Source organism: Cydia pomonella, chromosome 27 (assembly GCF_033807575.1).
Source record: "Cydia pomonella isolate Wapato2018A chromosome 27, ilCydPomo1, whole genome shotgun sequence".
Classification (NCBI taxonomy): Eukaryota; Metazoa; Arthropoda; class Insecta; order Lepidoptera; family Tortricidae; genus Cydia; species Cydia pomonella.
Genome location: NC_084729.1, coordinates 1,331,014 through 1,349,235, shown reverse-complemented (window position 1 = coordinate 1,349,235; position 18,222 = coordinate 1,331,014). Strand labels below are relative to the sequence as shown.

The 18,222-nt window shown below is 37.4% G+C and overlaps 1 protein-coding gene across 1 annotated transcript; it reads right to left on the bottom strand.

Moving 5' to 3' along the window:
* Positions 1-5,571: 5,571 nt before the first annotated feature.
* LOC133532345 (uncharacterized) lies at positions 5,572-17,849 on the bottom strand. The gene is made up of 5 exons (XM_061870955.1): positions 17,653-17,849; positions 13,609-13,745; positions 9,516-9,689; positions 7,155-7,701; positions 5,572-6,406 (listed from the first exon to the last, which is right to left on the bottom strand). Exons 1-5 carry the CDS (start codon positions 17,708-17,710, stop codon positions 6,366-6,368), a joined length of 957 nt encoding a protein of 318 aa, XP_061726939.1. The 5' UTR covers positions 17,711-17,849; the 3' UTR covers positions 5,572-6,365.
* Between the last annotated feature and the right edge of the window lie 373 nt (positions 17,850-18,222).

The following is an 18,222-nucleotide window of genomic DNA, read 5'->3' as shown; positions in this document are numbered from 1 at the left end:
TCGTGTAGTCCTTTATAAACTTTTATTTTTTAACTGAGGGTACGTTTTCATCATAAAAATAGGACTGACATGTCTCTGGTTTTCATGTAGGCCCTAGCACGGTAGGCTGACTCTGTGATGTATCCATTGTTGAAAAAGACCAAAGAGTAAAGAAAGTACCTAAGTCGTATAAATTTGTAACAAAAAAAGTACCTCCCTAGGGAGTTACAGCTTTTTTCACAAACCATAACTCTCGAGGGAACAATATAGGCCTTTGTCCTTCAACACACCTGCATGAAATAAGATCTTTTTCAAGCAAGTCTGATGAAAAACAAATATTATGGCACAATCTTAAAGTCACATTAATTAAATCCCGCCACAGACGGACCGACAGTATATATATTAATATACTGTAAGATACCGACAGATATCTTACAGTATAGCTAAGCATCACGCACACCAACAATACCTAAATATCGCAATATACCTATGCCTTGCGATATGGTATCTGAAGATATCTTTTGGTATATTATCGTTCCGTCTGTGACGGCCTTAAGCCTTAATGGCCGGCAACGCACTTGCAACCCCTCTGGTGTTGCAGGTGTCCATGAGCAACGGTAATCGCTTACCATCAGGCGATTTGTCTGCTCGGTTGCCTCCTATATCATAAAAAAAGTGTAGGTGATATGTTGTTGGTCCTAGGGGCACCTTGGAGGTGCATAGGGCCTCCACAAGATCCTTCCACGCCTTTCTATCTTTAGCGACCGTCTTGGCCTCGATCTAGCTCAGCCCTACGGCTCGCAGCTCGTTCTAAACCGCGAGCCAGGAACAATTTCCACGACCCATCGCCTCCCGGCAGAAAACTCGTGTAGAATAGAATAGATTTTGTAGTGTAGTGGTTAACGGCTAAGGTACGATGATCCCTCGTTGATGTCAGCTGCCGCTCCGTTGGTGGGTTGAGAAATGGCAACCACCGAAACACGTAAAACAAAAAAAAATGTCATCGCCTCCCGTTTGATACTTTGTCAAATGATAGTTCAGATGCTGTTGTTAATTAAACAACTCTTCAGCCGGTTATATCGCGGTGGTAAGAACATAGCTGGTCGCATGAACATGTAGAAAATAAGCGCTATAACTTTTATGATAGCAATAACAAATCATGAAACTTTGCATGCAGTATTTTATCAGGCGTAAACGCCTGAAAAGCCATCAAACGGATTACGCAATTTACACATTACGCATACTTTTTACATGTTCATTTTACAGCTGACGGTCATACCACCGCGATACAACCGGCTGACGGTTTTTTTTAGTTTAAAACAGCATCTAAACTATCATCTGACGAAGTATCAGCCGGGAGGCGATGACTGACGAAGTATGCTCCTGGCCCGCGGTCTATTCTCAACGCTCCGCCAGTGGGGGGAAGCTGCAGCGTTCGAGCGTTCTTGGCTCAGCATTGCTCCGAGCAAGTATTAAGGTTGGCACAGCTTGACGTCCCTTTGCATGCACAACCACGGATAAGATAATGACTTGAATTTTGACAACCCTAAATAGCTGATAGGGGTGCCATACATTAGAAAGGGACAGCATAATTCGTCCCTGAATCGCTGTCAAACTTCGGTTTTGTAGGAAATTTCTTTTCTGTACGATACTATTACTTATTCTGTGGTTAAACCACTGAACCGATTTAGATGAAGTTTGGTAGATCCTCATACATCTTTTTTTTTACACAAATTGACTAAGTCCTACAGTAAGCTCAATAAGGCTTGTCTTGTAGGTGGTTAGACAACGATATATATAATATATAAGTAAATACTTAAATATGTACACAGAAAACACCTATGACTCAGGAACAAATATCCGTGCTCATCAAACAAATAAATGCCCTTACCAGGATTTGAACCTGGGACCATCGGCTTGATAGGCAAGGTCGCTTCCCACTAGGCCAGACCGGTGATACCGGTCGTCGAAATATTATTAGAGCAAAAATGAAGAAATTCGAGATGGCGTCCGTTTTTTACCATTTAGACTTCGGATTCCTATTATTAAGGAGCCTTTCGACATTTGTGGCTCAAGAAAGGACATGGGACAGATTCTATTAATCATCATCATTCCACGCTTACGAAGTCTCGAGCAGAAGCCAGTTGCGAATAAAACACTTTAATGGATAACTAAAATTATTTATTACAAAACTCAACATCACCTTAATAGTCATTTTTATCTTTTTATAGATGTCAGCGGCCGATCGTCAGATCCGCCAGATCATGAGATTCCTAGGCACATCGTGAAAAATCATTGTCTCGTTCCCTTAGTCGACGAAGCCCCGCTACGCGGGCTCCTATTTCTGAATAGTTTGCCCTTCGGACATCTGAAGCAATGTAACGAACCTATACTAACTATCTATTGATTTAATCTGGCTACCGTCAAAACATTACACAGGAACTTTACGATCTGGCTAATATTACGATCGGCCTTCAACACACATTCTGTATCCAAATCAAAAGGATCCTTAGCTTAGAACGTTTAAAAATGAAGACTCACACGAACCTTACATACGCCTATCATCAGATATATCGGAACGGCCGACGTGCTCAAAAATATCTAAACATGCTCTCTATCGACTTGAAAATAGAAGCGTGCTTAGATATTTGTGAGCAGGCCGCTGCGATATATCTACAATGGTGCACTGGTGCAAAAATTAGCACATTACGTAACTACCTTGAAAGTTTAAAGGGCCATATGTACTGTAAAACGTCGTACAATACACGTGCGAATAAGTAATTAGCAATTCATGTCGATTTAAAACACTCCTTTCGGTCGTGTTTTAACTTATCGCCACTCGTTGCGAATTCCCTATTTTTCGCACTTGTATCTTAATGTACTTACTATTATATTTAGAGATTGATCAAAATCTAAAAGTAGTCGTGAATTTAATATACATTAAGTATATCTGAAAAATGAACTTTATCGTCATAAGGATCCTTTTGATTAACTATCAAACTTATTTCATTAAACTACTTTGTATAATGTAGGTATATTTGTATATTTTGTTGTTTGTATATTTTTACATTTCCTATGGAAATCATAATATAAATAATTTATTTGTATATTTGTGATTTCGAGTTAATTTCGGTACCATACTCTTACTATCATAGCAATGGATTCCACTAGATATTTGATCATTCTTATAGGTTTGCTCAGATATTTATGAGCGTCTGAGTCGCCAAAACTTTTTGGATCGGGGTTTAGTAACAATTTTTTAAATTTAGTATCCAGCATAGACTAAAAAGAAGAAACCATAGATCACTATATACACCAGTTTTGTTACCAAAACGCATATTATTTTCGTAGTCGACATCTAGCGTCAACTAGCGGAATTATCAGTACCGCTACTTGACAATAGATGTCGCGACGAACGAAAAGTCTAATGCTCAACAATTTTCAGCTAATATTATAACCGTTAGCTAGGCTATAAGCTGGTAATATTAGTTGTAAATGGTTGAGAGTTACAATTTTCGTCAGTCGCGACACTCATGACATCTAGTGTCAAATAGCAGTACTGATAATTCCGCTACTCGGTGCTAGATATGTTACAGTATGAGGTTCTTCAAAAAAGGAGTGTACAGATTTTTAAAGGGTCGGCATCGCGCATGTAACACCTCTGGAGTTGCAGGCGTCCATAGGCTACGGTGACTGCTTACCATCAGGCGGGCGGTATGCTTGCTTGTCACCGTCGTGGTATAAAAAAAAAAGATGTCGACTACGAAAATAAACGTTTTGGTAACAAAACTAATGTATGGAGTGAGCATTCTATGCTTACTTCTTGTTTCTCTATGGTATTCAGTATCTTTAAAAAATACAGTTGCAATTTAATGTTACACAAATTGACATTAAAAACCATTTTTTTTTGTATTGGACCTTTGTAAACATATTAACAAACAACCAATTAATACTAAGATCTTTAAATCATTAATTGTTAATTTTCGGTATATATACAGACTTATAAATTTGTAAAAATAACTTAACTACACAAGAATACATGGACGACTTAGAGTAGCTTACAGAAAATGGAGATACAGCTCTCAGCAGCGATCGAAAATAATAACTAAATTAGATACAGGGATATGACAATACCAAAGAGTTATTGATTATAGAGGAGGTGTTTCAACTGTGTGTTTCTCCAGAAACTCTGCCTCGCACAGCTAAACTGTGGAATGAAATGTCGCCAGCGGTATTTCCGGACCGATACGACCTTCAAGAAATAAATAAATATTTGGGGATAATCTTACAAGATCGACCTAGCCCCAATCCAAGCAAAGCTTGTACTCAAATCAAATCAAGACGACCGGTCTGGCCTAGTGGGTAGTGACCCTGCCTATGAAGCCGATGGTCCCGGGTTCAAATCCTGGTAAGGGCATTTATTCGTGTGATGAGCATGGATATTTGTTCCTGAGTCATGGGTGTTTTCTATGTATTTAAGTATTTATGAATATTTATATATTATATATATCGTTGTCTAAGTAGCCTCAACACAAGCCTTATTGAGCTTACTGTGGGACTTAGTCAATTTGTGTAATAATGTCCTATAATATTTATTTATTTTATTTATTTAAATGAACTCGAGTCGATTTGAAACACTCCCTTCGGTCGTGTTTTAATTTATCGCCACCTATTACAAATTTCCTATTTCTCGCACTTGTATCGTAAATAACTATTTATTTTTATTTCGAAGCTCGCCACGAAAATATTTATATACTTTACGAGTAAAATTGTAACGTACCGCTATTCAATGCTCAATTGCGTGTGAATTTAAATCACTTTTTTATAATCGACTGCCAATAACTAGAAACAAGTTGCAAACTGCACCGAACTTTGAGCACGTGCGCAATCTAATTTAATTCGTTTTAGACAAAACTTTTAGTTGGATATTCGGCGGACCCGACGGCCGGATATCCGGTATCCGGCCAAAGCACTATCCGTTGCATCTCTACTTAAGACGTCTCAGCTCTTCTACAATTAATAACCTCTTTGGATAAAAACGGCTTAAGTTCAGAAATACTATTAGCGAATTCATTGTTCATAAGAAAATGATGAAATTAAGACGAAAACTGTAAAATGTATAATTATAAAACTTTTTAACAAATAATAAAACCGACTTCAAATATTACCAAAAGCGCCATACATGTACCTATAACATTAGAGTTCCCTCGATTTCTCCAAGATCCCATCATCAGACCCCGACTTGGTGCCAACGGGACCATCTCGGGGTTATAGCCGTTCGATTAAAAAAAAAAATTGAAAATCGGTTCACGATTCTCGGAGATATCGAGTAACATACATACAAAAAAATAAATCAGTCGAATTGAGAACCTCCCCCTTTTTTGAAGTCGGTTAAAAAAGAAGACTGCTATTGGTACAGAAAATGTACGTATGTCAATAAATTGTAAATGTGTAACAACAGATTTTCATTGTCTATTTCACTGATTTCACCTTACAAAAAAAAAAAAAAGATTTATGGACATTTTCAATACCGGTAAAATTCCGGAATTGACAGTCAATATCGGATTTCAATACCGCTATTAACATTCGTCATTAAATAAAATAAAATCACTTTAATTCAGACAAAAGTCCATAATACAAAATATAATAATATAAGGTAAAAATAAGAACTTGGATGCCCTAGATATAGTATTTCTGAATGTAAGCCTAAAACCTATTCCTATGTTTACTTTTGGATAAACTGTTAGAGTCACACCAAGATAAGTTAGCAGCGATTTTGACAGCCTAGACAGTTATTTTAACAGGTGTTATTTTGAACGTCAAATGTTCTATGAAATTATGACGTTTACTGAACACTTTCCCAGGCTGGGCTGTCAAAACCGCTGCCAATATAAAGCCCGACCAGAAATATATTATGGAGTGTGGAATTAAGAGGAGTGACATCTCTTATGGTAGAACTGTTGCAAAAGTGTCCAGCTATCAGCTATAAATAATAGTTCCAAATCTCTCCAGAGTAGCGCTAGAGTAGCCAATAACCTAGGCGCTATTGACGGAGTGAAGTGCGCTGTCTATGATTTGATTTTTTTGTTCAAGTATTCTAGGTATTGTAGCGCCACCTATTTAAGGTTTTTTGATGACACTTTTTGGTACATGGAGATTTATTTCCTTACCTCCACCTTCCGTAAAATATATGATCATTGTCAAGAGGGCGCTGGTCTGTCTCATGTATAGGATGACAGTTAAGTTTAGTATCAAAAATTTAGTTCCAATGAAATTCCGCAATATGGCGCGTGATCATATATTACTGGTCAGGCTTTAGCTTGGTATGACTTTAGGGTTTTTTGGTTACAGTTTTATTCTTACATTACTTGTATTTGTCACCAATATCACTGATTTTCCTTCTTTATTTTCAAATCCAGGACCACATCTGAAATAAGAAACAATAATAATATAAATATGTGGAGAGCTGTTAGGGAGTAACGACCCAACGGACCCGAGTACTCCCAAGAGGGTCTTCGTCTCCGACGTGTCTTCGTCGAAGTGGACCCCAAGGGGACCCGCAGGACTCTCAGCTCTGGCTTGCCTTCATTGGCCGTCCAGAGAGGAGTCGTTAGAGCTGTATGCTCCAGGGGTGGAAGTGAAAACTTGCATAAGACGCTAGTTAGCTCACTCTCTATGTAGAATACCCAGTGAATTGGTCACTGTATTCGTAAACCCCCCCCCCCCCCCCCCCCCCCCTGATTCCCCGTAATGCCACGCTGGCCCAATTTGAGTGGGGGACTACACATACACCTTTCCTCCCGATCCCTTCACCGAAAAGCTAGTATTAAAACTAGCAGTAAATTTCAAATGATATTTCGTACATAAAGTTCCGAAAAACTCATTGGTACGAGCCTGAATTTGATCCCGCGATTGAAAGTCGGACGTGAGATCCACTGGTTCACCATCACCATCCCTTTCAGAAGTAAAAACATACGTTTTAATAAAATTACTCCCTAAAACATTATTTTTACTGTAAATATATTTAAAACTGTTGAATTTTTAATAATAGTCCTCTTGATTCTGAGTCGAAATAACCCAAAAAAATTGATAAAGAAGTATAAATACCTACTATTTCTAAAAAAACCCTTTCAAACTTCAGTTGAATAAATTTGAAGTAAGTATTATTAACTTACCATTATAATCATCGACGTACGCGATCCGCCGCGGCGCCGACTGTTTCCTCCCGTGACTCCTCCTCTTCGCTTTCACGCACAGATCCAACACGCCCCCATTTTCCTCTTTCAGTACCTTATCATACTCCTCCTTTATACATCCACTGTCCTTTACAAAGGCATTTCTAATTTCATCCTTTATAAAGTCTTTCCTGTCATCAAAAATTTCTTCCTTTATGAAGGCACTGTTTTTTCCATCAAAAATTTTGTCCTTTAAAAAGGCACCGTTTCTTTCGTCCAAAATTTCGTCCTTTATAAAGGCATCCTGGAAACATTTTTTGTCATCTAGGAAGACAGTTTTGGCGGATACTTTTTTCTTATCAAAAATATGGTTGACGCTCTTTTGAACTAGTTTTTCGATGCGACATTCGAAGGTGCTTTCTTTGTCCAGGTCTCGATAGCTCTCGCTGAGGTCTGGAGAGCTGGGGGTCTTGATTTCTTTGGGGGTTGGAGATTCTAGGTCATCTAGGTCCGGGAGTTGGGAGGGGTCTGAGCGCTCTTGTAGGACCTGTAAAGAAAAATATTATACAGTGTGTGCCTAGCCATTGGACAAAGCCGAAGTGTACATATATGCATTAGGGTATTTAGAACCAGTGTGCAAAGTATCATAACAGCCGGTGTAGCGGTTTCGAAGAAATTAACGAATCCGCCTAAGGTAATATCCTCAAAGAATAGTATGGAACCTTCTTCAACCTTTTTGATTATCTTTTTTATTTATGACACTAATAAGCTTCTGACTTTTGAAAAATGTCATCATTATCAAATATTTCGAACAAATTGTCAAAAACACTGCCAAAGATTAACACAGTGTGTTTCTTTTTGTTGTCGATTATTGCAAATAACTTTTGTTCGAAAAAAATATTTTTTTATCTTTTGTTCTAATTAATAAATTAATAACGTCAGAGCATTCCTGAGAAGTAACCCTACGTGGGATTTCAGGGTTTGTCCAATGGCTAAGGTCACCCTGTATTGTAACGCGTTAGTCGCAGGTGATGTACAGTGTGGAAAAAATAATGGACCCTGAAGGGAAAGATTTTGTGGCAAAATAAAGTGATGACAAAATCAAATATCGACATGTCTATTATCGATGTTACCTTAGCGTTATACATATTTTTAACATTATATATAAAAAGATAGCTACCGAGAAATACACAGCACGTTCGATATCTTCTTTGATACACCCATTGGTAGTTTTCTTATTTTTGACAGTATTCTACAGTTAACGTTTAACGCTGCCAGCGTCTTCGGTACTGCAGGGGCCATTTTTAGATTTATTTTAGTTTTATTTTAGATCTAATTAATAAAATTTTAGTTTTAGTTTACTTATAGTTTTTATTATTAATTCTAATCATTGTAACTATTACCGAAATAAGTAAGTAAGTAAATATTCTTTATTGCACCAACAATTATACATTTGACATAAACTGCAAATGAATTTTAAAGGAAAATAGAACCAGGTAACAACAGGCGGTCTTATCGCTAAAAAGCGATCTCTTCCAGACAACCTTTAGGTAGCAGGAAATGTAGAACTCATACAAAAGTCAACAGGTAGTGCAAGGAGCTAAATATGGAGACTATTAAACGCAAACACACATACTACTTATATAAGTATTAAAACATACCTAATATACTAATAAATATACAATACAATATATACACTTAGGAGCAAAATTGTCCCAATAGTAGCATATCAGTAGAATGTGGAGAGGTTGATGTCGATCAAGGGGAGGGGCACATGGTTAATACATAACAGTACTCTTTGAAATTTTCTAAAAATCGGCCTAACATATGATGTACTTGGCATTTACGATTATTTTGTAATTTCGAATCGAAAAGTAGAAAAAAACACATTTTTATTTTTTCCAATATTTCTAGTTCCTCCTATGAAAACTCCAAATATGGAACCACATATAATATAGTGTCTTTTTGGAATTTTCATTCGGTTAGATCCTCGGGCGAGACAAACGAATTAAAAAAAAACTTTGAATGCAGATTTATTTATTAGAGGTTTTACTTACACTATTTCGTACAATATGTAAGTAAATATTCTTTATTGTGCACCATACAGTTAAAAATAGACAGGAAATGAAAAAATCACTTGAAAGTTAGGTAACAACAGGCGGTCTTATCGCTAAAAAGCGATCTGTTCCAGACAACCTTTGGGTAGCAGGAAACAATAACTTACAACAACGAATTTTTGTCTCTAAATACGATCCGGAATATACTGTTAAAGCCTTTCCGTTTCCTCGCGGGCACCGTGTATGCGACCGCAGCGGGTCCAATGCTAGCCAACCTAATAAAATTAATAAAAAAAACAAATACCTGCGATATATGCAACCTCAAGGCCCGACAGCGGTCCCGCTGCAGGTCGCGACTGCGCAGCAGCGCGCGGCGCTCGGCCAGCGCGGCGTCGCGGCGCGCGCGCACGCAGCGCAGCTCGCGCGTCAGGCGCCGCAGGTGCTCCAGGCTGCGGCGCCGGCTGTTCTGCGATGCCAACTAGATGAATTAAAAAATATATATATAATAATAATAAATAATAAATATTATAGGACATTATTACACAAATTGACTAAGTCCCACATGTAAGCTCAATAAGGCTTGTATTGAGGGTACTTAGACAACGATATATATAATATATAAATATTTATAAATGCTTAAATACATAGAAAACACCCATGACTCAGGAACAAATATCCATGCTCATCACACGAATAAATACCCTTACCAGGATTTGAACCCGGGACCATCAGCTTCGTAGGCAGGGTCACTACCCACTAGGCCAAACCGGTCGTCATATATGTAACTATAGTATAGTAAGGACGTAAGTAGTCGGATTTAAAGAGCACTAGTTTGTCAAAACGAACATTTAATAAGTTTTTGGTACAAGCATTTATCGCTGACTGTACTTTTTCTTCACACAGGCAACTAATACTCATCGAGACAATTCTAAAAACCAAACACAATTAGGTTGCGTTGTTTTATCACAGAGTTCCTGTGGCTACCTCCTGTCTTCATCATCAAATCAGCTTCATGGTACCATAATATTGCATTGTCACCCGACTTACATATGTATGCAAATTTTCAGCTTCATCGGAGACTGGGAAGTGGGTCAAATTTATCTTGCAAGATTTAACCCGTTCAAACATTCATAGTTACATTGCAAGTTAAATAAAAGCTTGTAAAAACACCCACGTGCTAGTTGGACATGCTCACCAAGGGTTCAGTAATTTCGGAGCAAATTGGATGTCGGACGGACAAAGGGACGAACAGACACACAAGTAATCCTAGAGTTCCGTAGTCAACTAGGAACCCTTATAGTTTCGTTTGTCTGAATAGAATAGAATAGATTTTATTTGTATTGATTGTACATCGTCATATTACCTAAAACTAAGCCAGTCCTTCCTAATGGAGATATAAACTTGTGTTACAAAACTCACTGCCTTCTAGATTTCCATTTTAAATTTATTGTAAGAGTTATATTTTTGATCTCTCTAATCAGTCTAATGTACGATTCCCACCGACCGGCTGGAGGCTGCGCCGAGTGCATTTTCAATGTGCCTATATATTATGTATGGCAGAAGCGATGGAGTCCGTCCGCAGCCGTCCGCGTCCGCGAGGAGCCAATCCGCTTCCGGCCATACAAATGTAAAATGCGCTTCGACTCCGCCCGCGTTCGGTGAGAATCGTACTTTAATGAAATTCTCTTACTTTTATTCTTGCACCATTTTTATTACTTCTCTGTTTAGCCCTATGTTTGACTGGTAGAGAATGCCTTTATGCATTAAGTCCTTCATTTCTTAATACCTTATTTTTCTAATGATAAAAGAAATAAATAAATAACAGAATTATATAACTAAGTAACCTGTAAAACTTAAAATATAAATCTTAAAATAAATAGAATTCATCTTAAAATAAATATTTAAAAACTGGTGCCTAGCATTTCCTCGTTGTATCTCAATATTTATTCTTTGTCCTAAGAAGCTGCCAGCTCTACGATCACCGGTGGCGTCTGCTATTCTTTTAACTAATTCCTAAAATAATATAGACGCGTTCAGTACCCCTAGTGTAAATATTTTCGACAGCGAAACGTGACGTACGCGTTTGCGTTAAGTGTCATTTTGTATGAGATTTTTGACTTTCCAAAACGTCCCGCTTGGCGCGCTGTTCAAAAACCCATACAAAATGAGACTTAACGCAAACGCGTACGTCACGTTTCGCTATCGACTAAATTTACACTAGGGGTACAGATCCCACAGGCCAAGTTTTGTATTTTGTGCAATAAAGTTTAAATAAATAAATAATGTCCTTACTTTAGCATTACAGTTTACAGTATAACAATTAGCACACGCCATTGTCGTAATACAAGAAGCATGTGAACTTCCCTAAAGCTCCTTTAAAAAAAAGCGTATATGCCTAATAAGCCCTGATATAATAAGTTCTTTTAAAACTAATAAAACACAGTCTCCTTGTGGTTGAAATTAATACTACACCATTCTAGAACGTTAAAATTGAAATATGCTTTAAAATTGTACTGGTAAAGTTTAAAATTGCATGTGTAAGCTAAGTGTGAATATTTCTTCTGATCATATTTCTGTTCAGGTGATAGAGAAGACTAACCCCCATGCAACAGCGAGAGAATCAAGGACGGATCCAGCTTTATAATGCTTTGTTGAGATCCTTTTCTCCTCCTCTCTCACTGACCGACGACATCAGCTTTGACTCTTAAGTTTGTCTCATTTGCGAGGTTTCTGACTCATTTATATTGTAATGTTTAACACATTCAGTGCCAGCGGGGGCTAAGCGCTACAAGCGTAGCCGATAAGACGGGAAAAACCGTATTTAGCGTAAAGCGCCTACGAACAGGGAACCCGCCTAGCGGGTCGCTGGCAGTGAATGTGTTAAATAGTTATTTGTTCTCTGATATTTTTCACTGTAGCTATGATATGGTGTTAAGAGTCCTTGAAATTGATGTTACTTAAACAGTTTTTTAAGAAAGACTTTGTTTTAGTCAAGTAAGAAAAATATGTTCATATTAATTATATTTCAAAGACCGTGGTTGTACTCGATACACGATTGAACGAAATCGGCTCGATAGAAAATAATTGCAAAGATTGGTCTTAAAATCACAATTAAACGGTTTTATGTCTTTATTTTTTTGACTTATGGGTCTGCAATTAAAATCACAATTGTAAAACATTTATATCTAAACCGTGGTTGAGTAAAATATTACACTAATATCCACTTTTTTTTATTTAAATATTTTTCTTATTATTCCCTTGCCCAGGCCCAGTAACATGCGACAGTGCTATCTCATTTACTCCGATACAAATAGACAGTGTGCGCGTTTTAGGTATTGACAGCCTCTTAAATTAATTTATAGCATTTGCGCTTACTTGTAAAGCATGCTGTACACTTGTTATAGATCTCATGCTAGTTTTTAATGCATAATATGCAATTGTATGTTTCTCATGTTATTGTACGATATCTGTTTAGTGTACCTAATAATGTAAAAACAAATAGTCATGAAACCCCCCCTCGGACCAATTTTTTTCATCGATTTAAGCCATTGAAATTTAAACCGAACTATTTGGAAACTAGAGCCGATTTTCCTTTGTTTCATGTGTAAAAAAAAGAAGTTTCAGTGTAATAATAAATAACTTACTAATATGGAATATGTCCTTTCACATCATATTGGACGAGGCTACTGTCAGTCGATATCGATAAAATTAAGACGTAAGAAATATCATAATCGCTTTCATAATCGCCGAGTTTCTTGCCGGTCCCATATCCTACAAATTAGGAAAGATTTAAATCTTCTCGGGTCAGAGGTGTAGGGTTAGAGCCGGCGTAGCTTTATTTGACGTTCATAAGCGCATTGTAATATTCCTACTTATCTTTATCAATAAAATGAACTTAATCATTATTCGATGTAATTTTAAATATTGTCAGAATGACTTGAACCAATGTAATATACCAGATATTTACAGTCGCAACAAAGAGTTTTGCAAATAGATAATAAAGGAACAAACACTCTTAATTAATATTGTTTACTTCAAGGATGAGTCACATTTGTTATTAATTATTTATTAATTGCTTGCTATTGATACTTAATTAATAACTAGCACTGGTCAAAGATTTAAAAAATAGGCTCGTTCATATAATTCCGACCAAACATTCTCGTTTGATACGCACCAGCGGAATGGTACTAGATTGGTTGATAACTTCGCATCACGCGCGCTATTAGTCACAACTAGTTGCGTTACACTGCACGATTGGCTGGCATTCGTGTGCTCACCAGTGTGCTGGCCCCATTCTTGGTGCCCGTAAGGCCCGTATTTACGAAGTAATATATAGTCAAAGGCATTGGTACGTTTTTGCCCCCGATTTGCTATTGAAACATCCGATATTTCCTCACCCGATTCTTGATCCGCCTCCGGAGCCCCTTCAGGAAAGATAAGTCCTCCTCATTGAGCTGCAGGGACTGCACCTTCTCCGAGTACTTCACCGTCGGGAGCCCTGCCACCTCCTCCACGGTCATGTTGATGCCTCGCGCTGAAAACGGAAGATTTGTGAAATGTAGAGAGCAATAGAGTACTTTCGCCAGGGCGGGTGTTTTGTATATATATAAGGTAATATTGGCCGCCATCTTGAATATCTTACTTCCGATCAAGCTTTCAACTGGGCAAAGTCGGAATCGGCGGGGTAAAATTAGGTAGAAAACACCCATGACTCAGGAATAAATATCTGTGTTCATCAAACAAAATGGATGTTACTGGGATTCGAAGCCGGGACCATAATTGGTATTTTTATGTAGTGTAGACACGTGATTAAAGCCTGTAGGTTTAAAAATCTAAATACCAGATTTTTTTTTTTTATTGATAAAAATGTTTACATGACTTTACAGTTGAACCAATGCGCCACGAAACTTAGACTAACAGCAATAATAATTACAAGTATTAACAATTATAAAACAATAATGGCACATTGACAAATTAAATTGGAACAGTTGAGCACAGCATCCATCGCCTCACAGAATCTCAAGCATTCACTATACTATACACTGCCGCCCATCGCCAAGCAAATAGATCGCATTCAGGCGTCGATGCCAGGAGCGCATTGAGCAGTGAGAGGGCGCGGGGCAGCGGCGAGTTCCTGCGCGATACGGTGCGCGCCGGCGGCACGGCGCCATTAAAAAAGATCCCTAAAATGCCTTTATTATAATTGTACTTCCCCAGTTGGGCTCTGCTCTAGATCTGGAATGACACCCGCTGTGCTGTGCCCTACCACACAGAGCGAGATGACATTCACAATGCCCATACCTCTCTTGTGGACGTAGTTTAAGGACATACCCGGGTCCAAGGACAGAAAACCGCAGCCAAATAACACTAGACCCTACTCATAGTGTTCTGTTCCTGCCGGTGAGTAAGGTTGCCAGAGCTCAACGAGGGTGGGAGGGGGTTAGGGTCGGCAACACTCCTCTGCATGCATGTAACTCCTCTGGAGTTGCAGGCGTACCTAGGCTACGGATACTGCTTACCATCAGGCAGGCCGTATGCTTGTTTGCCACCGACGTAGTATAAAAACAAAAAATTATAATTGTACTTTTGTGTATATGTGAAACCGGTTAAGATTTTGCGTTTAGAAGTCATAAAAGCAGTAGACGACAGATTTATATGTATAAAACTAAAATGGAAAAAATTTAAAAGGCCATGGTGTTGTATGGACGTAGTTTGTCTTGAAATTTTACAAGTCTATGTTAGGCTTAGAACTTTAGAACGCACTGCGATTATTTTTGTAGCGGTTTCAGGACCATAGAAAGTGTAACGTAAGCGCATGCACTAGCAAGACTGAGACCGCAAGAAATTAAACGCAGTGCGTTCTAAGCCTAACAGAGACTTGTAAATTTCCAAGACAAACAACACCACATTCCGCGCATGGCCTTTTAACCCTTAAATGCATGATTTTTTCTTTTTGCCTGAAATGAATACATGTGTTACATAATTGTTTACAGATTCTGGGAAAAAAAATTAAAAAAAAACAAAAAACATCGATTTTCACTGCGAAATCAGTGCTAGAACTTATATGCGTAGATACCCTGGCACCGTCCCATATTCCAGGCACCAAAGTTGACGCTGGTGCGGCTGCATCCTCGGCCGAAAGCCTCAAGCGTCGCAAGTATGTCAACCTCGGCAGTAGTTACATATTTGCGGCGTTTGGGGTTGAAACCCTAGGGCCGTGGGGGCCTGGCGCGCGCCGCCTCTATAAGGAGTTAGCAAAACGCCTTATAGAGGCTTCGGGTGACCAGAGGGCTGGCCTGTACTTCGCCCAGCGGATAAGCATTGCTATCCAGAGGGGCAATGCAGCCAGCCTTCTGGGCACCCTGCCAAGCGGTCTCGATCTGGGACAAATTTTTTATTTATAAGTTTTTAATTTAAGTTTTTAATTGTTTTTCCACCCATTTGTGTTTATTATAATTAAAATTTCTTTTTGTTTTAAAATAACATGAATTGTAAATATATAATTTTCGATAAAATTATATTTTTTTTGTTGTGAAGGCTGCACACATCACTATGCATTTAAGGGTTAAAAAAATTCCATTTTAAATTTACACATATAAATCAGTCTACTGCTTTTATGAATTATGACTTCTAAACGTAAAATGACGGACTTGTGTGTGTTGTGTATAGAAGACTTGTACTGAAAAAAAAAAAAAAATTGAAAAAAAAATTGCCTAAGAAAATTGTGCCTAAGTTTGGCAGTTGATGTTGCCATATTTTGTGGTAACTGACATCTCCAGAGCCAACCAGAGCCAGAGAGTGGAGAGAGTTGCCACAGCTCAACGAGGGGGGGGCGGGTTTAGGGTCGGCAACGCGCATACAACTCCTCTGGAGTTGCAGGCGTACATAGGCTACGGAGACTGCTTACCACCAGGCAGGCCATATGCTTGTTTGCCACCGACATAATATAAAAAAAAACTTCTGTCGAACATCATTTGGCAACCCGACTGACCAAATTATGTATGTTTCCATCGTGTCTACATCAGCTGTTAAATCAAAGTATGATATTTTCTTAATATTTAAATATCATCTGCTTCAACTCTGATAAAAGACCCTTGGAGTGGTAGGCTGTCGGCTCCCGAACGATTATATCATTTAAATTTCAAATTTCATTCATTGAAATAAAATCAAAATTCCAAACAACTCAAAAATTACATATGCCACTTGAAGAGTTGTGAGATATTGTCAGATGACAACCAAAACTCACTAATTACTACAAGTTTAGAGCAATATTGAACAATATGGTGGTACAAAAACAAGATTGATTTTTGTTTATTTGTTTGCAATTAGGTAATATGCAATATAGTAAGATAAATTTGACATTGACATGAGAATTAGTAATGTACTTGATTTATTTGATGCATACTAGTTATGTATTCTGTAGCATTAGTTTATGAGACTGCTAGCTTATCAGTCTAGATGTGATTTATGTAGTATAAATTTCATTTTGACACTTGGAGAGATTTTACACCTCCAAATCTTATTAGTATTAGTACTCTGACATTGGGGGCCTTTTACATCTCAAGAGTTAATGTTTTATTAACGATAGAGACTATCCATTTCTATTGTATTGTAGTAATTATTCATTTTAATATTTACAGATACAGGTACTGGCTGTTGTATTTATAAATGTTGTTATGTATTTTTCATGTCACTATATGATGTTACTATAAATGTAGTATTGACTTGTAAAAGAGCCCTTGAGGCCTAAATGCAGATTAAATTTTTGAATATTTAATTTAAAGGTTTGTTAAATTTGTATTTGCAGTATTAAGTAAGGTATATTTTGGTAATTTCGGAAATTGGGTAATCTCAAAAATCATTAAAAATCAGTTGTGTTCCATTGTAATGAGAGTCCAATTTCAGAGTTACCTGCCATTTTTTTTTACTTTCAGAATTACATACCCAAATACACCTTACTTTAGAGTTCATGAAACATTTGCTCCCAATAATTTGCAATCGTATTTCTTTCTAATAAGAATTTTACCATAGTCTATAATTGTAAATATTGGTGTATCCAGTGTTTGTTATGATTATAACCAAACAATATTGTTGTATTTATACCATAACATTCAACATAAGAGTCAAAGGTTGTTAAGAAATCATATTACAATTTCGTTTTGGAAGAAATTACCTTAAAACACCATTTTCGAACCTAACTGCGCCTCTTATACGATAAAAATTGTAAAATGAAAATTTTAATTAGTTTTAATCACTAACATAGAAAGGTGTAACCGTAAATATTAAATAATTCGTAGAAACGGGTGTATTCAAACATACAAAGCATCGAATAAAACGAAAAAATGCGTCTCAGTTCACATACCTGTTGCTGGTTTCTAAGAAGATATTAAATCAACTTGGTCTCAAATTACCCCTTCAAATACCACGAAAACCATACGTACCATCCAGTATTTCCTGGTCCTGCTGATAGGAAGAAGCGTGCTTCTCTAAATCATCCATTCTTCATATTTGAATTCTTATTTACTATGGAATATTTCTCAATATTATTCACAAATTTTCTTATCACAAGTGAATGAAGATAGGTTATGTATGTCTTTGTAACATCATATTACGTTCTCGGAAATTAGGATACGGTAGTTTCCAGACGAATTTAAATCATCTTTGTTTGTAATAAGGGGTATAATCTGATTGTGACTCAATCGGAAGACGAGTAAATAGCAGCAAATATAAATTGGTGTAGAGATTGAAGCTGTCAAAGTTGATGTCATAACATTGCGTTTCGTTTTGCGCTTGCTGAATTCCAATTTAGAATAAAATACAAACTCCACAACACATCATTGACACAAGTAACTCTTTATTCTTTAAATAACAATATAATAACGTCACAACTTATCTAAGCTCCAACGGTTCCATATTTTCGTACATACTTATATTATCAAGTTATATCATTTTCTATGTGGCAACAACTGTTTGTAACTTGTGGCGGGGCCACACAAAAGAGGCGTGATCGA